We start from the raw sequence: 10001 nt of genomic DNA, 5'->3' as shown, positions 1-10001 counted from the left end.
CAGGGTGTACGTCTGGGGCTCTTTATTTCAACACATCCAAGTGAACTTGCTCAGCAGTGAGAGAGATAAACAAAAAGGTTGTAAAATGAGTTTTGACAATTCGCTAACTTAAACTGTCACAAGTATAATTATTCCTATTTCTTTCAGCTTCTTACTTTGTTAGGTAGCAGTCAAGCCAATGTACTAACTCTGTGGTGCTGGTGCTAAAATTTGGACCTATTCAATGTTCCCATGAGCCACTTTTACATTGAAGGCTGTTGGTTCTGCAGTGTCAGCAGAGCATATAGATCTGTTGTTTTCTTTTGTGGCTTCATAACTAAATTAGCTCCTTACATGAGTAAGGCCTGAGTAATGTCATTTATAGGTGAATTTGTGATAGACAGCAATATCCTGTGAATGTAGATGCAGGTTAAGAAAGAGAGCAGTGTGTGTTGATATTACAGTGCATCTGTGTGATAAAACATCAGACACAAAGGTCAGACACACAATACCTGCCCTGAGCACATTACTGTAATGTCTTTCTCTTGACAGACAGCCCCAGTAACAGGATACCACTGACTCCTCCTGACACATGCTTGGCCTCATGCCCCGTCACCAGGCCTCTCTGCCCAAACTCTGCTGTGGCCTTGGATGAAGCCGAGAATGGAGGGTTGTTTGTGGCGGTCCACACAGGTCTCTGCCTCCTACTCATGTCACCTCCACTGATGGAAGGAGAGGAAGAAGAAGGAGACACAAGAGATAGAGTGTTAGTGAGGGAATGTTCATGTTTCTTTGGACCATAATAGCAGGTGGTGAAGAAGACTGCCAGCAAGGCCCCATAGTGAAATGACACAAAGTGAGCAGAGGACAGCTCACACACTCTTCTGTTCAGCACTTTGATACAAGCCTGACACCTGCAGGACTGTGGAGGGGTGCTGTGTGGTTGCCATGCCAAGGATGTTTTTTGACAGAGGGGGATATGAAACTGTCAAGCTGAAGCCTGGAAATGGTGATAGAAGGTTGGAGGGATGGAGGCAATGTGCATCAAACTCACTGAAACACACCTCCCAAAACAACTCTCTTCTCCTTTGTCCTTTTTAATGGCATTACTGGCGACCTGGACCTATGTGTGTCCATCAGGTTCAGTTTCTGTCCCTCACACACCCTCACGGTCAAACACCAAGTGTCATCTACCATATGTTTTCTATTAATAAGATATGTACACATGAGAAGAGGAATACACACCTGACAGGCATCAAATACATCAGATGACATTTCACTCCACTGCAACAGAACCTAAATCTGAACGATCTCTCCTTACTTCTCAGATTATGTCCCGTCAAGCTGAACATTTAAATTTAACAAGTCTATCATTTTACCTGTTGTTGTGTGTCCCTTTCTTTCCTTCTCTCTTTCTGTTTTATCTAATCTCTCTTTGATGAGTGGTCAAATTTACATGAGTAAAAGTGTGTGTGATTAGCATGTTTCTATGCAGTTGTGGTTACAGTTTCACTTTAGTTTCAGTTTCACCTTACCCACATCAACCTGCCCTCCCTCCGGACCCAACACCCTGCAGGACACACAGCCACCTACACTCTGCACTTTGGTAAATTCATATGATTCACTGCCCTGAGCCTCTTGCATCTTAATTAGGAAGGGTAAACAAAGCCTGACAGGGAATAAAATGGACAATAAAAATGTGCCTGCTGTGGTTGAAGGGAAGTAATCTGATCAATATAAATTTGATGTACTTGAATGCAAAAAAAGTTGTAATATTTTATAAATGGTGAATGTTTGGGACCCATGGACCCATGGACGTCTGAATCACAAGCATGTACACACACAGCTGGCTGTCTCTCAGCCTGTCCTGCCATCAGAACCACTGTCTGACTGTGTAAATGCATAACCTGTAAAGACCTGCTCAATAATGCATGGTCAGTCTAGACGTGGTCAGCTTGAAGGGAAACCTTACCTCAGCAACACATTTTGTCTGGACACTCCAGAGGCAGCACAGCAGGCTGGTGGACAATGTCAAATCAATTCATTTCTATTCTATTTGTACAGCTCCAAATCACAACAAAAGTCATCTCAGGACACTTTACAAAGGTCTAGACCCTACTATTATTAATATGATAGAGAAGAAACCCAGCAAATCCCCCTTGAGCAAGTACTTGGCAGTGGGGAGGAAAAACTCCCTTTAACGGAAGAAACCTCCGACAGACCCCGACTCTTGGTGGGCGGCCTTCTGCCTCGACCAGCTGGGGTGAGTGGATAGAGGAGAGACAAAAGAAAAGCAATAAGTCACAGCAAACTATCAAACACTGGTCAGGTTGATGTGGCTGGGGACTGCTCATCAGAGACATTGAGCTCCAGAGCCAGGGCAACCTGCAGAAAAGTACAGGGAGAGAGAGAGGACACACTATGAGAAAGTGTCATGATCCATGGACCTATGCTTCTGTTTTTCATTGTTTTTCCCTGATTCCCTATTTCTCCTGTTATGTCGGGCCTGCCAGCATAATCGGCCATCATTCCATTCACCTGCTGCTCATTACCTCCTGTGCTCTTCGCCAGTTCATTGTATGTGTGTGCATGCGTATTCTCCCGTGCCCTTCACCAGACTGGTGAATGTACTCTACTGAACAAAACCCTGGCTCGCTTGTACCTGAACAATGCTGCGACAGTGTCTTCCTCCTTGTCTCTCCATGAGTGCCAGTGCTTCAGCTCACCTGCGTGGCGGCTCACCTTCACTCCTGCAGCCCAGCCGGAGCTGGCTGGGTTTACCTCTCCTGCACCCAGTAACCAGTCCTTTGTCAATAAACCTTTTGTGTTCCACTCCCGTTGTGTGTCCGAGTACATTGGGTCCCCCTGCCATACCTAGTCATGACAGAAAGAGGAGACACACAATTAGTGATGCGTAATGGCATATAGATGCACAGAGAGAGAGCAGAGGAGCTCAGAGCATCATGGAGGGGCAGCAGTCTAGGCCTATAGCAGCATAACTAAGGGAAGACTCAGGGTGTGTGAGGTCAGTTTGTGTGTGTGTGTGTGTGTGTGTGTGTGTGTGTGTACAGGAGAGGAGGAAGTAACCTAAGATAAACTTTCAGAATTACAAAATTTTCATTTAGTCTTACTGAGTGAAATGGAGACTGGTGTCAGGAAGAACAAAATTTCCTTTTTATTACAATAACATTTCAGGCATAAACATTAGCATCATTGTGCTTTAGCTCTGTGATGTACCACTGTTCTGACCATTGCCACTATTCACTCAGGATGAGCTAACAGACTAAAGTGAATCATGAACTTGCCTAGTAAGAACAGTGTAGCTGTTCAGGTCAGATATGTGTGAGAAGCAGACATACAGTAAGTAGCTCATTCTGTCAGGTAGGATATAACCTATCTATCAGAGGCCTACTGCCTCTATAACTAGAGTTATCTGAAACACCTAAAAATAAAAAAATCTATTCTCATTGGTCATTTTTAACATTTTAGTCTAGTTTAATATCATTTCATCCATTTCTAATTTCATTTGCCCGCCCATTGTGGGTAAGTTAAAATGATGGGCGTGTCCTCTGAAATATTTGATTTCTGCCTCTAAAACGCACTGCTCACGCACACATCCTGTTGGCGGGAGGTCATTTTGAGCGGTTTGATAGGATATGACCTTGTTTGACCGTGTCACGGCTGGTCATATCGAGCAGCTAGGCCCCTCCTCTTACAGGAAGAAGTCGGCTCCAAACTTCCTGCGTTTTTTTCTCGTCTTTCTGTTTCTGCTAAGTAAACAGTAAAGGAAGAGCCAGCATGACAACTGTCCTTCGCAGATTGGCAGGGCCCAGGTGCTCATCGTGGCGGTGCCTGGGTATAGTTCTGCGGGGACCGCGACTGCTGGCCTGTGGCAGTCCCCCTTTGACGGGATACAGTGGTGCACACAGCCGTAGGCAGCACACGGACGGAGCAGATCCTGTAGAGGTGGATGTAAAGCGGTTAGAAGGGCAAGACGATGGTAGGGACGCACTTCAGTGCCATTCAGCACAGTTTGAATTCACACCGACAGTCTTACTGTCCAGTTAACACACAGACACATGATTTAACAGTCACCATTCAGCCGTCTGATGACGCACGGAAAAGGGGTTAAGGCCCGGGTTCGGGTCAGGGTTGCGTCAGAAAGGGCATCCGAATGTCAACGCGCGACGATTCGCTGTGGCGACCCCTAAAACAGGAAAAGCCGAAAGTGACTTTCTTCTATTTACTGAGGAAGAGTAGGCTATGCCCACGGGTGATGGTATTTCTACAAACGTGTTAATAATGTAGAAACTTGTTAAATTCTCTGGGTAAATCTTGTAAAATCACGATATTCTGCCAGAGAGTCTAGTTTCTGTGCAACTGTCTGTACTATGGTATACTTTACATCCCATGATTAGAAAGGAAATCACTTTCGGCTTTTCCGTTTAGGGATTCGAACCCGGGGTGCAGCGGTGAGAGCGCTGCGCCTTAACCACTGGCCTACCAGGGATACACTACATGATTGTAGTCGATTTTTACAACCAGTTTTTCTAAGATAAAATATTATAAGGACAGTTATTCTAAAGGAAGTACTCTGACTTACAGAAGTTCATTCTTGCCAGGTAAAGAAATAAATAGTTGAGACTTTTAAAATATAAAACTGTAAAAAAAAAAAAAAAATCTGCAAAAGTCTCATATGGAGTCAGTTTATTATCTTAATAATTAGGACTGAAACTAATGCTTGAGGACTTTTTCAATTAAATCAAGTCAGTTTTATTGATAGAACCCCACACATGAAGGGTCACAGTGGGGAGCCCATTGTGTTGATGAACCCATTGTTTTGATACTTGAAAACAAATGAAAATGAACTGGTATTTGCTGCCCCCCCCTTTCTCCTGTTGCTGTTTCCCAGGGATAGCAGAAGTGCTGATGAGCCGACACAAAGCAAGAAATGCTCTGGGGCATGTGTTTGTGTCTCAGGTGAGCAGACGTCTACTCACACACAGTTACATCATATCCCACACTGACTGAGACTCATTGCTGTCCTGTGTGTGCAGATGAGGGAGCTGGTGTCCAGTCTGTCCAGTGACTCAGCAGTGCGTGTGGTGGTCTTCAGGAGCTTGGTACCAGGGGTTTTCTGTGCAGGTCAATGTTTTGTGAAGCATCTCCAACCTGCCATGTGTCTGGGTTTGTGGTCAAAACCTGTGTAAATGATGTTTGACGGTGTACTGTATGTTTTGATCTGTATAGGTGCTGACCTCAAAGAGAGGGCTCTGATGAACAACACTGAGTCTGATCTGTTTGTCAATGGCCTGCGATCACTCATGACTCAGATAGGTAAGAAAAAGTTTGCAAAAGCAGGAAAGTGTACACTTTGTATTGCATTTGTGAACTCTCCTCTTTGTTGTAATGCCCTGGAAGCATTGCTGCCCATGCCGACCATTGCAGCGATTGACGGCGTTGCCCTGGGCGGGGGACTAGAGCTGGCCATGGCTTGTGACCTCCGCACTGCTGGTGAGTGACCTCTATCAACCCTGAACTGAATGAGTTTGCATCACACTTAAATACAACTCCTTTTTCCCTTCAGGTGATGTTAATGAGGTATGAAGGGGGGATGTCATGCTCTCTTCACAGCTGTCACCAATCCAGTCATATTAGATCAGTGGTTCAGTCTAAACAGGACGGTGGAGGAGAGCAGCTTCTACTCAGAGCCATCTCTCTAGACTGACAATTTTGTCACCCCGTCAGTGTAGATTAGAACAGTGGTCCTCAACGAGGGAGTCAGAAGTTAAGAAGAAGCACATTTCTGCTACACAACATTATGTTTATGTTTCTGACTTTTTGTTTTGTGGCGAAGTACTGGAGAGTCTTGAGGACTTTAAAACCTATTCAGATGAAGCAATCTGAGGGGGAACGTCACTCTGGTTGAACTTCTGTAGCTCATAGATGTACAGCCTGTGACCAGGGGTTGCGATTTAGCCTTAGTTATAAAGTGTCAGACCCTTTTCTTAACCCATTTGACAGGCTGTAGAATCTGTTTAATCATTTATTCATTCTTTCTTGGTTTTTACAACATCTGATATTCTTGCCTGATGGACTGGGCATTTTTCAAATTGCACAGCTTGGCAAAACTTGTCTTCATTTTGAAGTGTGACACTTCCTTGTAATGTGTTCTTCCTCTTTTACATCTGACAATATTGTTGTTTGTGAGAATAGTTTTTATACCCATACAAATACATGTGTACACATGGGCAGACTCAGAGCATATCCTTACTTTTAGCTGCAGTGATTAGTGGATTACTTGATTAGTCATTCCATCAAAAAATTAATCGGCAAGGTTTCTGGTCATCAAATATTAGTTTTGAGTTAGGATTTAGGGAAAATGCAGCACCTCTTCTGTTTTTACCTTCTCAAATCTGCAAATTTGAAGTTTTTTGTCATACATGACAATAAACTGAGTGTCTTAGAATTTTGTATTGTTGACCAGACAAAACAAGACATTTAAATATGTTGGTCTATGGGAAATACTTTCAATTTTCTGCCATTTTATAGACAAAACAATTAAGTGGCACATTAATTGATAATGCCTGTCCAGGGTGTACCCCGCCTCTCGCTCAATGCCAGCTGGGATAGGCTCCAGCCCCCCGCGACCCCATTCAGGAATAATCTGCATAGATAATGGATTAATTAATAATGAAAGTAATATTTAATAAAGATCTAATTGTTACAGTTAGGTTAAAGTACAAAAAATGGTTATTTTCATGTTTTTGTTTAAAGAATTCTGTGTCTACCTGTGGACAGAGGAAACATAACATGCAGTGGTCAGTTTTTACAAACTTGAGGAAATGTATATAAAATGCTACATAAGCATCATGCGATGGAATGATGCAGCTACCAAAAGTTCAAGCTGGATTGTAAGGGGTTAAACATTCGAACAGCTGTATTTCAAAACAGTGTCAATACACTGTTCAGTGGTCTGTGTTGTTCCTGAGAGCTGAACATTTGGAGATGTGTGTTTTTTCACCCAGCATTAGTGATCTGTTGAGGAGCTCAGAGACTAATGATAGGCAGACACATCTGCCCAGCTGTTCATGTAGCTCAGTCTGTATGTGACTGGCTATATTAGGTGTGACAACTGTGTGATTGGTTGAGTGCTGACAAGCTAGGTGAGCAGGAGATTGTGACCGCTGCAGTGACAGAGGCATCAGTCAGACTTTATGGCCTGCCCAGTCTAATGGCCCTCAGCAGCTCAGACCTGCAACTGTCCTCTCTGTGTGTGTTTCAGCACATTCGGCTCAGATGGGTCTGATTGAGACGACGCGGGGGCTGCTGCCAGGGGCGGGTAAGACAAACAGAGATCACAGAAATGACCCAGAGTGTTTAAGTAGAGAGACAAAGCAGCTATGAGAAGCTGACCTTTGAAATGTTTTGTCCTGCAGGGGGCAGTCAGCGGCTGCCGAGGATGGTCGGCATCACTCTGGCTAAAGAGCTCATCTTCACAGGTGGTGTCACAGAAATGCTGACATGTTGCTACAGACACAGGATGCTTATTGCTCAGTGAGGATTTTGTCTCTCTTATCAGGTAAACGTGTGGGAGGGCAGACAGCTCTGGAGATGGGGCTCATAAACAGAGCTGTAAAGCAGAACCAGATGGGAGATGCTGCCTATAGAGAGGCGCTCAGCCTGGCCAGAGAGATACTGCCCCAGGTTAGAATGCGCAAACACAACTGTTCCACGCTTCTACAGCTCAGACCTCCTCCTTTGTTTCCCTCACCTCTCAGCAACCCAGTCTCCTGTGCTTCTCGTCTGCCTCTTTTCATTTGGCCATCCCCCCATCCTGGTGTTTTCTTCCCACCTTCCCCTTTCTCCTTCGTCTCTTCCCTCTCTTTAGGCCTCTGTCATTCCATATTTGTTTCACTTGAGTTCAGATGCCTGCAGTCGGTAGGTTCAGAATGGCAGTCAAGTGGAATAATGGACCACAAATAGTAGCACACACACACACACACACACACATTGAGAGACATGTGCCTGTGTGTGGTGGTGCTTGTGGAATGAGTGATTGACAGGAGTTTACTCTGACTCAAAGTGAGGTAGGATGTAGGTGATAAGCTGTATGAGTCCTTAGATCAGGGGTTGACATTTAGGTTCAATAGTGAACCAGTTTTTTTCAGCATCCTGGTTTTATAATATGCCTTGTTTTTTATGGCTCTGTGCTGGCAATAGCCGTAAACCAGTTACCGGTTTCACTGTAAACCATGGTAACGTTTCCAATGGTTAGTAGTTAGTTTTACTGTTTCAAATTTTAATTATCATTACTTGCCTCACATCTGTCCCATTCCCATGGATTTGACTGGTTGGCACAGGCATGTAACTGCAAAACGGTAATTGAATTGAATTTTAAATTCAATTACCACTTTAATTTTAAATTCAGTTCAATCTGGACAAAACAGTTTTGTTGTAGGATTGCATCCAACAACAGATTTCATTTTCCTATTAGTAAAACAGAGCTAACAGCAATTTATAAAGTGCTTATTTGGAAAAATGTAATTCATACATGCAGATGTTTTAAGTTGCATTATGAGAGTAGATACATAGGTCAGTCACACAGGATAAACAGCAGCCTCCGTCAGTTGAGTATACTGATAAGACTGATGTGGTTGCCTTAGAAAAAATATCAGCACATTGCTTCTGTTCAACAGTCACTTTTTTGTAAGACTCAAATCTTTATGCCCAAATAGTCTAAACCTCTGACATTTTAGTTAAATGAAGTTTATATAGAAAGTCACTTTAACTTTTCCCGCTTAGGGGTCGCCACAGAAAATCGTCACACTGACGATTCACATGTTGACATTTGGCACGTGTTTTACGCCGGATGCCCTTCCTGATGCAACTCTGACTCGAACCTGGGCCGTAGCGGCAAGAGCGCTGCATCTTAACCACTAGCCTACCAGGGTAGGCTAGGTAGAATGTTTTGAACTGAAAAACTTAGAAAATAACAACTGGACTAGGTTTTTAGGTCTAAGACGTTTCACCTCTCATCCAAGAGGCTTTATCAGCTCTGGCCGACTGGTGTTGAGTTGGAGATATTTATCCCCATCGGTGGTGTTTCAGTCCTTTGATGGCCAACAATGTCCCCTAACGATTGAGACGTTATAGCCCAGTATCAGTGAGCATCTGTCATGATTCGGTTCCGCTGCTTCCTGCGAGGCTTTTATTTTGACCTTACTTCCTGTTTTTGTTTCACCTCTGTTTCGGTCTTTTTTTCCTTTACTAATCACTCACATTAGTTTCACCTGCTCCTTATAGTTTGCACCGCATTATAAGCAGCCTTCACCCACCAGTCCCCGCAAGATTGTTCTAGACGCCAGCTCTGACTTTCTAGCATTATATTCAGTTTGTGTATTTCTCGTGTTTTGACCTGGATCATGTGCTCTGACTATTCTGTTCTGCCTTGCCCTCTTGTTACGGACTTCCCTTTGGACAACGAACTTTGGATTCCCTTTGATATATGTGTTTGCTGGCTCTGATCTTGGACCGTTATACCGACCGTGAGTTTTGTGTTTCACTGTCTTGTATGGGTTTTTGTTTAGCATTAGTTCTCTTATTAAAGAGACAGTTTTGTTGTACATTCCCTCGTCTGGCCTTTTAATGAGTTCACCAAGATTTTCGGCAGCATCACGTGCCTCGTTACCTGTATTTGAACCCTCACCTGTGGACCAATGCCTATTGTCCTGTGGGGGAATTAGGGTGGGCATGTTTGGGCAGAGATCTCAAAACAGGATTGTAGATGGAAGACAAGTTGTGTCTTAGTCCACCACCCCTATTTAGTGAGGGGTGTTCTATTTTTACAAAAATCGCTTCCTTAACTCCTCTCTCAAACCAGCAATGTTCTCTGGAGAGGATCTGGACTTCACTGTCCTCAAAAGAATGTCCATTGTCCTTCAGATGGAGGTGGACTGCTGACTCTGGTCCACTGGAGTTGGCCCTCCTGTGATGGGCCATGCGTTTGTGCAGCGGCTGCG

At 44.0% G+C, this 10001-nt stretch overlaps 1 protein-coding gene across 1 annotated transcript in view; it reads left to right on the top strand.

Moving 5' to 3' along the window:
- Positions 1-3617: 3617 nt before the first annotated feature.
- Positions 3618-10001, top strand: part of echdc2 (enoyl CoA hydratase domain containing 2) — an 8599-nt gene continuing 2215 nt past the window's right edge. Inside the window, exons 1-8 of the mRNA XM_020625298.1 lie at positions 3618-3979; positions 4892-4959; positions 5037-5124; positions 5230-5316; positions 5401-5493; positions 7265-7321; positions 7419-7481; positions 7562-7686. Coding sequence (XP_020480954.1) covers positions 3778-3979; positions 4892-4959; positions 5037-5124; positions 5230-5316; positions 5401-5493; positions 7265-7321; positions 7419-7481; positions 7562-7686 — 783 coding nt within the window. The 5' untranslated portion in view covers positions 3618-3777. The remainder of the gene's footprint in view (positions 3980-4891; positions 4960-5036; positions 5125-5229; positions 5317-5400; positions 5494-7264; positions 7322-7418; positions 7482-7561; positions 7687-10001) is intronic.

This window comes from Monopterus albus, unplaced genomic scaffold (genome assembly GCF_001952655.1).
Source record: "Monopterus albus unplaced genomic scaffold, M_albus_1.0 scaffold352.1, whole genome shotgun sequence".
Lineage (NCBI taxonomy): Eukaryota > Metazoa > Chordata > Actinopteri > Synbranchiformes > Synbranchidae > Monopterus > Monopterus albus.
This window is presented reverse-complemented; position numbering and strand designations above follow the sequence as displayed.